Consider the following 14,472-nt stretch of genomic DNA (forward strand, 5'->3'; position numbering starts at 1 on the left):
CTGAGCAACTTTAGTATTATGGAACGGCTTGTAGTAACGACTCAACAACAGCAACATTGCTTCCAAGGTGGTCAACGAGGAAGTCTCGTTGTGGAATGCGGTCCACGGCTCTTGATACAAGCCTCACGCTTAGTAGAAAGAGCTGCTACTACTACAGGGTGGTAGTCGGGTGAGGAGGGGTGCAAGAAGACAAATGATTGTAATTCAAGGACGCGAACGCCATGATGAGGTCTGTTTGTTTACAAGTTGAGCACCTTAAACGCTCCGGTAGTTGGCAAGCCATTTGGCACCGGTCTCTCGATCGTTAATATTAAGCGACCCGCTAAACGGTCATAAATTTTGAACGAGACCGGCGCGGGTCGGCGAAGACTCCTTGCCGTTTCAAGCTTGACGGATCATTTGTGACCCAATGGTCAGCAAGGGTTTGACTAGTCACAACGTGACAATCTGAGAGAAAATTTGCCTCCGAGGATGACACACTTTGCAGGGGAACGATCGCGAAGAGATGGCACTTGACGTCTTGACGAGAACCGGTTCGTGTCCGGTGGAACAAGTGGCTTTTTTGTAGTAGCCGCCGCCGCCGCAGAGAAGAAAGTAGCGAAATGGCAACACGTGGCATTTTCATTCAGGGATCGCGAAAGGCCCTAGGGAAGAAACTGTGGATGAACGGGTTGCTGTGGACGCGATCGTAACTCGATCGACGGGTTCTGGTTCCTATGGAGTCGAAAAAGTAAACAAACTAATTGAAATCAACTCTGCTTTGACAGGACGCTACCTTTTGCATGTTTTGTCTTGGTTGCGTTCTATGCACCAATGTAAACATTGCTGAAGGTAAGGTAGCTGTCAAAGCAGTAAAAGTGATAAACTCTAATGAAATTTACACATTTATCATAACTTACCCTAATGTCCCCGCAATCATACCGCTAATGAAGCCATATCGGCCACATGAAATGGAGCCAAATTGAATAACTGTATACACCCTTGCGAGATAATTGTCTCCGCCGAAGTGATCACATCCTGGAGGGGCCGCACCTCCCAAGAAACTATATCTTATTTACCACTTCATCATTTTTCAATTTACCAAATTGTCCTTCATTATGACCGTTTTCTCTCCCATTGGACGCTGCCACAGCAGACCTCGATGCGCCGGAACCGTTCGATTACGCCACACCCAGGTCATCCCGTGGACCGTGGACATCTCAGCCGTCACCCAGATGCGGAGTGGCACGCGATCGAGCGCGCGAAAAAAAAGTGCCTAACTGTAAATTTGTGTGTAGCTTTCTTCGTCTTCTTCTTCGCTGGGTGGAGATCGCTTGACCGTTTGGTGTGTCAAAAAAAAGAAGCAAAATAACAAACAAAAATAAACTCGCGGAGACGTTACTTGAAGGCGAAGAAAATATTAACGAGATGATTTATTCGTTTCTTTTCTCTCTTTTCTTGACTCTTTCTTCCATTTTTTTCTATGCTGCGGTTGGACCTGCGAGGAGTGTTCCGTACCATAGACCGATATTCCTTTTTGCGTTACCTTTAGCATTGTAAACATTGAGTGAATGACATTCACGCAGCAAGATGATCGAATCTAAAGGTGATTCTGTCAAACGAAGCGGTTTTTGTCTGGAATATCCGTCTATGTCGGAGCATTTTCAGAGGAGTCGCGACGCGACGTCGTCAACGAAATCCGAAAGTTGAATATTAAGTTTTTTTTTCTTGCGTTATTATGCCTGTTATTTGGTTGTATACTTTTGTTTGATTGTTTTCGAGGGTGGGGGCCATTTCGCGAATTTGTGGAACCACTTTCTCGGATCTCTTTTATTTGGCTTCTGTTTCTGTTTCTGTCCATTTTCGGCTCGGTTGTTTCCTGAAGAGGCAATACGGCGATCGTTTATGTCATTTAGTGTTAATTGTTTTGACATTCGTTGATTTTGATTTTGTGTTCCGTCTGGGGGTGGATGATCGCAGTGGTGATGCAGGACGTTCCGGACGAGGTAATTGCTGGATGGAACGTGCTAATTACTTTGTTCTCGTTTTCTTGCAGCTGACCTTTGGCCGATCTAACCTTTGCTTTCAGCTATTGTTTACTAAAATGTGCCAGTTTGCCCCAGTCCATATTGAAATTTGCCCATAGATGTGCTCTTCATGGCGGTGCTAATTCTTGGTTTCGTTTTTTTTTCCACACCGGGCCTGCGGGACTCTCAGGTTTGGTTCTCGAACAGGCGCGCAAAATGGCGCCGCGAGGAGAAGTTGCGTTCGCAGAAGCGGCTGATCAACCAGGTCGGCTCGAACGGGTCCCAGCCGGGAATGGCCTCTACTATATGTTCGCCGTCAGCAACGAAGATCTACAACTCGGAGTACGACAACCCGTACGCGGCGGCCGCAGCCGCTGCCCAGCCTACGTCGGACTGCTACAGTTCTATATCGAATTCGGTCGGGCTGATGTCCGGCCAGCCGCCACGTGACAACTACCAGTACTTGCTGTCCGACTCGCTTCATTCGCTGAGCATGCCTTACTCGTTCCATCACCGGCTACCCTGCAGTTCGCCCTCCAGCGTGCAACCCATGGATCTGAACACCCACTCGGCGGCGTCGGCAGCTGCGGCCGCTGCAGCCGCCTCGGCGTACAGCCAGTCGATCAGCATGACGGACCTTTCCCAGATGACGCCGTCGAGTGCGGCGGCGGTGGCTGCCGCAGGACTGCCACCGCCGCCACGCCATCTACCGATCATAACCAGCTCGATCGCCGCCAATCCGTCGGCCGGCAACAGCGATCTGGACTCCGGAAGCGGCGCCGGGCACTACATTACGAGGCTTGAATAGTCATTAAGTCAGCCGCTGCCGTTGACCCATCCACATCATCCCCATCACCACCTTCACCAGCACCAACTCCAGCAACAGCAGCAGCAGCAGATGACCCCACCCAACTCTATCTCGGGCCCGCCGGCCGCCCATCAATCGCTAGCTCCGATAGAGTTGACAGCCCACCAGCCGCCACCGAGCGATATGGAAGGATGATGATGAGACTGAGACGCAGATGGCTCTAGTTCGGCCGTAGACGCGAGTATTCAGCTGTCAAACCGCCGCAGCGTTAGCAGTCTAGAATATCGGTCTATGCGCTAACGCTCTAGTTCAGCAACATAAAAACCCTCTCGACTGACGGTTGTTTCGTGAATTGTGATATTGTAATACGTTAATTAGCACACATTTTAATAAATAAAAGAATAAAAGCAACAATATACCGAAGACATAACGATAGAAGGCAGATGTTGAACCGTGAATAAAAGGGCGGATTGTAAATCCGCCCGATGTCCCTACACACACACAGTCACACATAGTGTAGCAGTAGCACCATAAAAATGTATGGTTTTAAGGCGCGAGTTATAGATAGACCCCAGAGTTACGAGGTTTGCAAACGGAATCACACGAACATAGTTGTAGACTTTATTATAATTGATGGAATACGATTGATTTAAAAGAATACAGCTGCATGCTCGCCTATGCAAGAAAATAAACAAAAAACAAGATGAAATAATAATCAAACTCTATGTATATGTACTAGCAAACAAACAAAACAAGTTAATTCAACAAACTGTGTAAGAAACTACTCTTGTAAAACGGAGAAAACCGGAAACGAATTTTGACAAATAAAGAAATATGCCAACGCGCGAAAGCGCGAAAAAGAAATATGTGATTTGTGGCAAAAGAAGGAAGCAAACACACAAACAAAAAAAAAAAGATCGGAAATCGTCTTTTCATTCAGTATTGTTTTGCGGTTTGCACCTTTTGTTTACCCCTCCTTGACGCGACTGCGTCGCGGCTTTTGACAGATGCGCGCTCGCTTATCTTTTCCGCAATGTCACTTGGAGCGCTGCGCGCGCCCCGCCTACTCGATCGCCATCTGTCAAGCTCTGCGTGCGTGTGTTCTTTTTGCCGCACTAATCTCGCTTTATTAAATAAATAATTTTGATATTTTTTCCCCTTTTTTCAACGCGCTCGCGATAAAGCGTCGAACTTGGATTGAGTAAGTTAAAAAGACATTAAAACGTCAAAATTTTTCATTTCTGTGGAGCAGTCGCGCTGCGCGCGATTCGTTCCCATAACTCTTTGTGTTGCGTGTGTTTGTCTGTGTGTTCGTTCGTTATTATATTTTATGTTTTTACGGCACATTCCGACGCGTTAAGACTCTTTTTCGGTAATTTATGGCTTAATTGTAGTGCTTTGACACGATCGTAAAATCTGATTTGGTTTATTTTTTTTGGCCCTGTCAGACCTCGCTTTCGTAGGTACAATATTTTCGGGCCTTTTTTAATTGTGTTTCTTTTCAAAAGATAAGTGCATTGTTTATTTATCTGTTTTTGCACGATATGACACATTCATTGCCATGCGCGCTTTGATCGTTAAATGTGATTGTTTCCTTTGTTTCAAGCTTGTAATTCTTAGCATGTTGTCATATTTTAGTTGCAAAACTGACCACACGCGGCGTGTGTTGGTAGTTTAATTTGTCGACAGATCATTCTTTGTTTTTATTGCACTTAAATCAAAACCGTCTACCAAAGGTGCGTTGACAACTAGATGGTTCTTGTAAAGAGTGACAGATGGATTTTTACTTAAAAATGCTCAATGATTAACATCTATTTGTCTGTGTTTATATTTAGATTACACTCAACCCCCGGTGGTTGGTCACTTTTTCGTTTGACACTTATTTAGTTTGTACCCCGTTGGTTGGTTAAAGTCAAACTAAAAAGTGGCGAACTGTCACTTTTTACACGGCGCACATGCAAACTATCAAAACAAACGTTTGGAAGTGTGTGTGAACTCCGTGTAAAAGGGGTGTCAAACTAAAAAGTGACTCCGTTCGTTTGACAACAGTTGGTGTCAAACCATCGGGGTTTGAGTGTATTTCAAAACAAAACGTCACAGTAGTACCCAGTCACGGCGTTCTGAGAGGATTCTAGCAGAGTTCTAGCAGAGGAGGATATTCTAGCAGTATTCTAACAGAAATGTTCCACCATTCTAGCATTATTATACCAGCTCTGCCAGAATATTTCGTCACTGGGTACTGCCGTGAAATTTCCACGTGTCCAGAATGTCAGTCTATGGTTCATACAAGAAAGGTTTCAGCTCTAAATTAAGTAGTTCTGCAGTAATTTTTCAATAGGGCATAATCTAGGATGTAAACAAGCCGCATATCTCACTCACACTCAAATTTCACTATAGAGCAAGTGCGATGGACTGTTTGTTTACAACATAGGTTGCGATATTTCTAAATGAGCCAAAGACGAAGTGTAAACAAACAATGTATACTGCTCATTTATAATTCAGCAAACACTAACTTGAGTAGGATGCACCGTTTGTCGGCCAGGTCATCGAATATGCCAAATCAGTGGATTCACTGGAGTGCGTTCAAAAAATTGTTTTGCAGATGATCATCGGATCAACGCATCCGTTAACGTGCTCCAGTATCAAATTGTTTTGTCGCATAATGTATGTTGTTTCGATTGGATATCTTTTTTGTAGAAAATTTGATTTTGGTCATTTTAGTAAATTTTTGGTTTCTGTTTTTTAGAACGCACCCCGCTTTTTACGAGTAGCTTTGTTCAAATCACAGAACGAACCCCATATTTCTAAAAATCTAAACTTTGCCTTCTCCTCATTTCAGATCGACCTCCCCCCTTGTAACATGACCCAACTGAGTTAGAATCAACCCAAACACAATGTCGAGCTCCTCCAGTGGCTACTCCGGATCTCCCGGACCCGCGGGTCTTGGAGCGCCAGGCCACATGTCAACTCTGGGTCGCCAGCAGCAGCAGCATCACCAACAACAACAGCAGTCCCACATCCTACCCGGTTCGCTGAACGTGGTGGCCGTAGCCGGACTGGGAAATCCGCACCCTTCGGGAACGAATGCGTTCCTGCCATCGACGATGGTACTTCCTTCGGAAGTCAGCAACAACAATAACAGTGCTAGTGGATTAACCGGTGGCTGCGGGGCATCCCGCAACATCATCTCCAGCCCGATCCAGGTCGGAAGTGGGCCCTCGAAGGGACTGCTGAACGGGCCCGGACAGAACAATTGCTTCCTGAACTGTGCCGTGCAGGTGAGTCCGACATGCATTAATTGATGGGGTTGGAAGGGCCCGTATTCATTTCCGTTCTTCTCACGCGGAAGCACCAATCGTGGCGCTCGGAAAGGGGTAGTTAAAGGTCCACTTGAAGGAGGAAGGGTTGCCGGTATTGGATTTGCACGTTTGCTGCGCTACCTTCTCTTACGAGAAGGAGGAAGCAACGTGAGCGTGTGTGTTGAGTCTTCAGGTATTGTGTTACAAGTGCGGAGTGCGACTCTTGGAAAGCATTGAAATCTGTTTTGCATGCGATTTCGTGCAGTGTTCCCGCCTTTATTCATCAATCTTGATCAGTTTGACAGCTTAATTCTGAATTTGGCGCTGCAGTTATCGGACAGTCACCATATTAACAAGATCACGATAACCAGGGTGACCCTAGGACTTCCTACCTTTTTCAACTCGATCGTGCTTCTTGTTTTATAACCGAACGTCACCCAGACGGCAAGGGACTCACGTGTGAAGACGGGGGAGGATCCGAGACCGCAAGTCCAAGACACCCCTCTCCGTCCAAAGAAGCCGAACCAACGAGGGCATATCAAGCAACTGATTCCCACGGTTGGTAATTAAATAATAATGCATTCAGCACCAGCAGCCACCGCTCATGTGAATATTTTCGCTTCCCCTCTTCGAGTTTGCTGGCAAAGGTGATGTTTTTACATGCAGTTTGAGCCTAAGCCCCGGCGCACACTACTATAAATAAGATCATGCCGTCAGATGGCAGCACCAGCAACAACAAAAGGCGCACCTGATCCTCCGCGAAAAGAACTCCAGAAACGTCAACCAAGCGTGACGCGCCGCCGCCGGTCTTGGGCGTCCCGCTCCGGTGACTCCGAAGTTCTCAGATTAATATTCATAAATTTCACGAATAAAAAGAAAGTTGAAAGAACTTTTCCAAGATTCTCACCGACAAGTCTTGCTTTTTAAGCGGATTTTATTTATGGCGAGTTGTAAATTAGAATTCAGAACACTTTGCAGCACAGCACCTGAGGTTAACTCTCACGATCGGGTGGATTTCGGTTAGCGTGTAGCGTGCTGTCAATCAGATCGTGCAACGTTAACGTTTTGCCGTGGTTCGAAATCTCGCCACCAACTTGGCGATCGTAGATAACGAATCAAGCAAAACGTAATCGTTTCCAATGAAAACGATTTGCGCTCGAGAATCGCAGCATGCTTTGTTTATCGAGCCAACATATGGCCCAAACGTGACCACGTTTAAGGTAAACATGCTGAAGTGCCTTTTGTCTTGCCGGCACGGCCCTTTCGAACCATAATTGAGTGACAGCTAATTGCCGGAGCAGTAGCAGAAGCATATCACAAAAGTGGTTCGGAACAGATGGTGGTGGCGCTACGGCGAATTTGACCGGTCACGCGAGGCGAAATTGTTAGAAAGGGTCAAGATTGTGGAGATTTGGTGCTGGAAAGGGACGTTGCTGTCAGATTTCAGGTTGTTGTAAAAAGGTGGGACGTAGATTTAAGTCCAAATCATATCGATTTTTTTTTTGAGAACCACCCTAGTTCACAGCGAAATCAATGTTTATGTTTACTCACGCACTTCTGGAACCATGCGCCGCGTTGGACACGATCCAGTTGGAGTAATCAGAAAAAAACAGGAATTTGTACAAACAGAACATCTGGCCCCGAGTTAGAACAGGCATAACAATTCCAACAAGACTGGGATAGGACGTGTGTGTCCGAGGGGAATAACAAGAAAATACCAAACGTAAACATGACCAGCGGTAACGGTAGGAACAACAACAACAACAACAACAACAACAACAATAAAGGTACAGGGATAGAACGTAATGAACAACAAGTTGTTAAACGCCACGACCGAAGCAATTGTTTTCCGTATGGAAAGCAAATAATGCAGACATGATTGGAAAAAGTAATCAGCGTTGGCAGTTGAAGATGTAAACGGCGTTATGGTGGACGTCAATTTGACAGCAGTTTTGCCGGGTCTGGTTTGTTAGCTGAGTCGAACATCGTTGATGCGTCTACAATACCAGTCTATGGTCCTTCTCTGCATTTACTCTCAAACATCCTCAGTTTTAGTCAATGTAAACTTACTCAAGAATGAGTAGCACAAATCTTTGAAATCTGACATTTGTTTCACTTACTCATTCCAAAGTGGATTTCGACTCTAAGTTGAGTAGTTCCAAAGCAAGAATTTTAATCATAACAAAAACAAGTCGTCAATCTCTCTTGATCCAATCATTTTTAATTGGAAGCTTCAAATCAGGACCCCGAAGCGCGTGAGAACCCCCAATTAGAGGATCGATTGTTCGCTGTCCAATTTGCATCGTTACTCTTCTAGTCAAAACTGATTAGATCCTAGCGACTTCCATCCACGGGGTGGGTAAATTTATGTTCCTACCGGACCATTACACAATTAGACACACCTTTTGTTCTTGAAAACGACGACGACAACGCATTAGGGTTCACCATTTTCCCATGTTTTCTTGGAAGACGAAGAAAAGAAGCAGTCTAGTTTTTTTTTTGCAGAAAACCCGAGCCTTTTATTTCGCCATCAGGCCATAAACTCTTCATTTTCACATGTTGTTTTATTCATTTACTGCATCACTTAATTTTCCGCGTTTTGTTCCGAGTTGGCGATCTTCTGCCACGTCAGGAATTAATCTCCAGCAATCTTGAAAGCGAAATTAGCCATTTTCGAGCACGAAAGACTCTGGAGAACGTAAGCCGAAAGCGCAGCGGGCGAAAATTAAGCTCGTATAAAATTTTTCGAATAAATCATCCGATGCTTAAAAGCTGCTGCTGCCTCAGCAGCAGTAAATAATTATTCATTCTTGCTCGAATTAAGGTTCTACAACCTCCGTGCAGCTTGAGATACGTATGCACCTGCAGCCTTAACGTACCGTGCCGGTGGCAGATTATGCGATTACATCGTTAATTTATCAGTCTAATAAGGACTGGCTTTGCGAGGGGTCTCAACTCTTAACTTTGAGACTTTTGATAATGAAACAGATGTTAGTTTCTTTCAAATGAGTTAGTTTTAGGGTTTTAACCCAAAATTAGGTCTTATTACGTCAGCGTGCAAGGTTTTTGTTTGGTAAACAAACAGCTGTCACTTTTGTAAATCTACACGCACAACCCAAATGACTTAATTGTGACCAAACAGTACCTACTCAAGAATGAGTAAGTGAGGCAAATGTCAATTTTGAGTAAATTCTCTCAGAATTCAACGAAAACATAAACAATTGAGGTTTTGCAGCGTGACTGTGTTTCAAATGTAGGTGGCGCCAAAATGAGGTTACTTGCCAAAAATCCTATTCCTTTCTGCTGGATTGTAGAACAAAATCGCTTATTTCTCATTATATCCTGCATCAATCTTAATGAAACTGGTTGCAAAAGACGAGAAAAATTTTTTGCTTTAAAATAATGAACATCAATTTTTGGGCGCGCAAAAATTTGTGAACTTTTTCTTTAAAAAACATGTTTCGGAACACGAAAAAATGAGTTTTCCGGTATATATCAACGAAATAAGCATTTATATAGTTGATAACAGATGTGTTAATGTATATTCAACAATTTTTATTGATTTTTGACAAACTTTCTTGCCAAATAGTCCAAATTACTATCTTTTTCTAAATTTACAGTTTTCTCATAGAAAAATCAAACAAATATTGGAAAGTTGTACACCAAATTGTTGGAAATAATTTTTCTCATCCGAATCCGGCATAAGATTTATAAAAATGTTGATTATGAAGTAAAAAACTCATTTTTTCAAAAAAAATCATAGGTTTACGATATTTGTTCATAGGTGGCGACATGTGTCTTTTAGCTTTGCTGCAAATTCTCTATGAGAAAATTACCAAATCTTACGAATCTCCCACCAACTTATTTCTGACTAGGTTAGGACATGATGAAAACTGGGTGGTTTTAAATTAGGGTTTATCATTTATAAGCGACAAATTTTCATTTCAAGCTTATCAACTTAAAAGGATCGAAGTGTAAACAAACAATCAATACTGTTTGTTTACAATTCTATCTTGCATTAGCTTTAATTCTCTTACATCGACTAACTTCTAGATGATGTTTTCATTTCTCATTTTGGCAGGCTTCCAACTTGCACGCTCATCGATATTTAGTCATTTTCGTGTTTAAAGTCCTTAAAAATGCTAATTTCGCTCAAAACAAATTTCCCAAAAAAAACCGGGCACGTGTGCCCTGTCGAAAATGGCCCTCTTCCACCTGAACGGGGCAGGTGCGTCCGGGCTTGCACAGGTTATCATTTTCTGCGCCGGGCGTGCTGCCGGGTTGCCATTTTTCCAATTACTGTGTGTGTTTCAACCACATTTTGGGCGCACGTTTTCGGGGTGTCAATGAATCCGCAGCTAATTTGCTGTTTTGATGGCGAGAGCAGGTTTTTTGGAGGAAAAAACGCACCTTTATAGTTGTTGTTTATCTTTATGAGAACTCATTAATCGGTAAATTGGGGGCAGCTGACTTGTCAAATTGAGGTGAATATGGTGCATTTTGAAGGTAAAGTACAGCATTTGAACCACGTGAGGCAATCAATATTCATAATGCAACTTCAGTTTGAAGCAATTTGTCATAAACGAAAATGTTGCAATTTGCAATATTGTTGTACATAATTATGATTACTACTATCAAACTGGTAGAGCAATTTTTCAGCTCTTCCAAATAATAAAATGTTAGTTCCAACACTAGCCGCAACTGACAATGATGGCGCCACCAAGAAGCCATCGAAATTTCTACACTCTAATTCCCGTTCCATTGAATTTTTGTTCGACTTATCTAGTTACGAAGTAGGACAACAGATTGTGCTAGTGAACAACCAAATTGTCAAAGGTTTTCGACAAATTTCTAGTTTATTTGTCTGTGCAAAACCGCACATCTCCTGAATGGAATTTCTTCAACCTTGAAACCGCTAACAGGCACAACAGCAGCAACAAGTTAACAACAGCAACACATAAAAGGGTACAAAAAGTCCGACTTAATTAAGTGAGCGCTCTTCGCCGCCGCAACTGCAATTGATGTCGGCGGCTTGTCGGACGGCTTGCACACATCCAGGTGGGGGAACTGTACCGGCTCATGGCGCGCGGCTCAGCTTGGCGTTAATTAACCGGCGTGGAACCTGACAACAGGGAAGATGGATTTAAAGAAAAAAAGAGCTTGCTGAATCCCGGTTTCTGGAATTTGGAACACATTCAAAGATCTCAAATGTTTTTGTTTTTGAAAAATGATTATTTTCTTGTCAGTGTGTAGAAATGACAACAAACTGCTGTCAAATTCGGTCCCGATATGATTGAAATACACTCTTGCGTAAGTTTACGTCAAATTCGAGCAAATTCAATGATCTCAAAAGTTTTTTTTTAAATATGACTATTTTCTTGTCAGTGTGTAGGAATGACAACAAACTGCTGTCAAATTCGTTCCCGATATGATTGAAATACACTCTTGCGTAAGTTTACGTCAAATTCGAGCAAATTCAAAGCTCTCAAAAGTTTTTTTTTAAATATGACCATTTTTTTGTCAGTGTGTAGGAATGACAACAAACTGCTGTCAAATTCGGTCCCGATACGATTGTTCTATACTCTTGCGCAAGCTTTCGTCTATTTGTCTATGGTTTATGCTGCACAATCTCAGAAGATCTGACGCTACCGACCGTAGCGTTCATCTTTTCTACAAATTGAGTCGTGAGTACGTGCGAGAACCTTCATGGTGTGAAAATCTCGAAAATGGTTTCTCAACGCAATTTTATTTTCAACTAGCATCAATTCATTCCACCGCGGTGCCACCGTCATCTTATTTTTTCAGATTACGTTAGTTTTCAGCAAAATTTGAATGATCAAAACTCAAATGTCCAGCTGTCTGTGGCTTAAAGTCAACCCCGACGTTCATCCTGACGAACCGGCAGCTGCAGGAAATTAGGGATTGAAATCGGGGAAGGTTGAAGAAAACAAAAACTTCCGAAAGCGACGCTCAAGGTTGAATTAGCGGGTCGGACTAATCGCTTCTTGGAACGAGCGGCTAAATCGGGATTGGTTTTTTTGCTGTGTGTGTTGAATCAGTGGTTCGATAATAACAGGTGGTAGCAGTTTTCGAGGGGGGAAATGATTTCTTCGAAGCGAATTTGAGCAAATTCACTTAAACAGATATTTTTTCATGAATTTTTGTTTTCATTATAATTCGACGTCAAATCAGACTTTCTCAGAAATAAGTAATATTTACCCAGATTTCAACGAAAATAATCCTAATCTGCAAATGTTTCATTCTGAATACACTCTTATTAAAAATCACTCAGTTAACTCAAAAATCTCAAATGAGTAATTGAGGCATCTGTCAGATTTGATTGAATTTTACTCAAATTTGGGTTAATTTTACGAATGTTTTATAAAATCCTGAGCTAAATTCTGAGTAGACTCATTTTTGACGAAAACTGAGTGATTTTGAATGTGCGTGTACGATAGAAATTTGAGTAAATTTTACTTTTTTTGTTTTCGTTGAATTTTGAGTAAAATTCACTCAAATCTGAAAGTTGCCCTATTTACTCATTTCTGAGTAGATTTCCAAGGCTGACGATTGGCCTTCTAACTCTTTAGCAAACGTCAAACCATACCAATTTGTTGTTTGGTTTTCTTCCCGAAAAGTTCCAGCAACATATTTCTATGGTTTGACGTTTGCTGAGGAAGACGAAAAAGTGACGTAAACTAGAAACTACAAGCTTTTTCAAAATAACTCAGTTTTCGTCTAAATCGAAGCTTCTCAGAAATGAGTAAATGGGACATCTGTCAGATTTGAGTGAATTTCACTCAGAATGCAACAAAAACTGAGTGATGATCACCCAGATCTGATTGAAATTCGGAAATAGTTAGGGTTGAAAACATCATCTTCTATTTCGAATTCGATCATAATATTTATCCTTATCACTACTGTCACTGCTGTCAAAAAAGTAAATATTATGATCGGGTTACTAGACGAATACAATCAAATAAGCGAAATTCGAGTTAGCGAAAAATTGTCTTTTCATAACGGAGTCAAAAGTTATGCCAAATGTTACGAAATGAAATTTACTTTCTCGCGCTGTCAAATATTTTGACGACGCGTTAAATTTCACCAAAATCTTATCAATCGCAATCTAACGCAACCTGTCAAAAGATGCGATAAGCGTCGCGCTCCGTCAAACAGTTTGATTACGCGTGCTTTAATGGCATTTACGTCCAATTTGATTTACTATCTTCGAATCTTACGGCTTGTCTACGAAAAAAATATCGCTTTTCAACCCTGAGCGGTACGCAGCTCGTTAAGCCGTGGCTCGTTTTCCGGACGTGACTTTAACACATGACTTCTTCAAAGTTTGAAACTCGAAGTAAGGCTGATCATCCAAGCTACGTGCAACAACTTCTTCTTTTTTCCATCTCGCTCGATTGTTCTACAATGCTCAACACAGAAAACCTTAAAAAACACAATCTACCGCTAATTACCAAAACATGTTCCTCGGGTCGTCCGTTGATTTTGACAGATTACATTATATTCACGGCGCGAACCCCCTTAATGGCGGCTGTTTCCCCCTTTTCCCTTAAGGTTCGTGGTTCTCACGACACTCTCCAAAATTATTATTGTTGCTATTAATAACCCTTTCCCCACCCGACTTCATCCGAGTCTCCGTCACGGAGTTCTAACGACTTAACGGGTTCTACAGATAAAGCTCACCCTTGCACCTTAAGCCTTAAGATTGTACGGCTATTGACCATCCGAAATTGAGCCGGACTCGCAACGAAACAAATGGATCTTTAATTACAAATTTCCCATGGGGTACACGCCACTGACGCAGTGACACCTGGTGGCAAAAAGCACGAACCAAAGCATTGACAGCTTGGCCGCCAACTTCGATTGGATTAAGATCGCTACTCGTTAATGAGATTCTAGGAGGGCCTTTCATCGCGCAGATCGAAGAGTTTCCGCTTTCCCTGTACAACAAGTGGTCGTCCGGTCCGGTCCGTACAAGCAAATCTTGACGAACGACTTTACCAAATGACCACATCACCGACCGGAATAAATTGTCTACGGTTGAGGTGATTTTCCCAAGTGTGGCACACAGCGGTAATCAGCACCCGAGAGGGTTCTTCAGCAGGTGCCAGCAGGAGACACGCTGACAGCTACACGTCACTCGCGGTGGAAACAAAGATGGCGCTGCGCGTGATAGCGTGCATTGTTACCTATGGGTCCGGTGACCCCTTTGGGTCGGGTTCGTCGCTCGACTTCTTCGCTGGCGATTATATTTATGTAGTTAATCCAATTTTCCTTCTTTTTCAGGGAAAAATCTTTATTTCATTAGGGCGAGATGGGAAGAGGCTTCCTGCCTCGTGTC

At 42.9% G+C, this 14,472-nt stretch overlaps 2 protein-coding genes across 5 annotated transcripts in view; both read left to right on the top strand.

Annotated features, from left to right (window-relative positions):
- LOC119765131 (paired box protein 6 homolog) overlaps positions 1-3,678 on the top strand; it is a 43,678-nt gene extending 40,000 nt beyond the window's left edge. The window contains exons 2-3 of one of the 4 annotated variants that reach the window (XM_038248320.1): positions 1,136-1,261; positions 1,485-3,678. In XM_038248320.1, the coding sequence (XP_038104248.1) occupies positions 2,137-2,814 (678 nt within the window). In that variant the 5' untranslated portion in view covers positions 1,136-1,261; positions 1,485-2,136 and the 3' untranslated portion in view covers positions 2,815-3,678. Of the gene's footprint in view, positions 1-1,132 lie in introns of all 4 variants that reach the window. The other 3 variants (XM_038248323.1, XM_038248316.1, XM_038248311.1) reach the window with 3 other exon arrangements.
- Positions 3,679-3,812: 134 nt separating this feature from the next.
- The window catches only part of LOC6036976, a 110,904-nt gene continuing 100,244 nt past the window's right edge, over positions 3,813-14,472 (top strand). Inside the window, exons 1-2 of the mRNA XM_038248297.1 lie at positions 3,813-4,015; positions 5,654-6,092. Coding sequence (XP_038104225.1) covers positions 5,709-6,092 — 384 coding nt within the window. The 5' untranslated portion in view covers positions 3,813-4,015; positions 5,654-5,708. The remainder of the gene's footprint in view (positions 4,016-5,653; positions 6,093-14,472) is intronic.

This window comes from Culex quinquefasciatus, chromosome 1 (genome assembly GCF_015732765.1).
Source record: "Culex quinquefasciatus strain JHB chromosome 1, VPISU_Cqui_1.0_pri_paternal, whole genome shotgun sequence".
In the NCBI taxonomy this organism is placed as follows: Eukaryota; Metazoa; Arthropoda; class Insecta; order Diptera; family Culicidae; genus Culex; species Culex quinquefasciatus.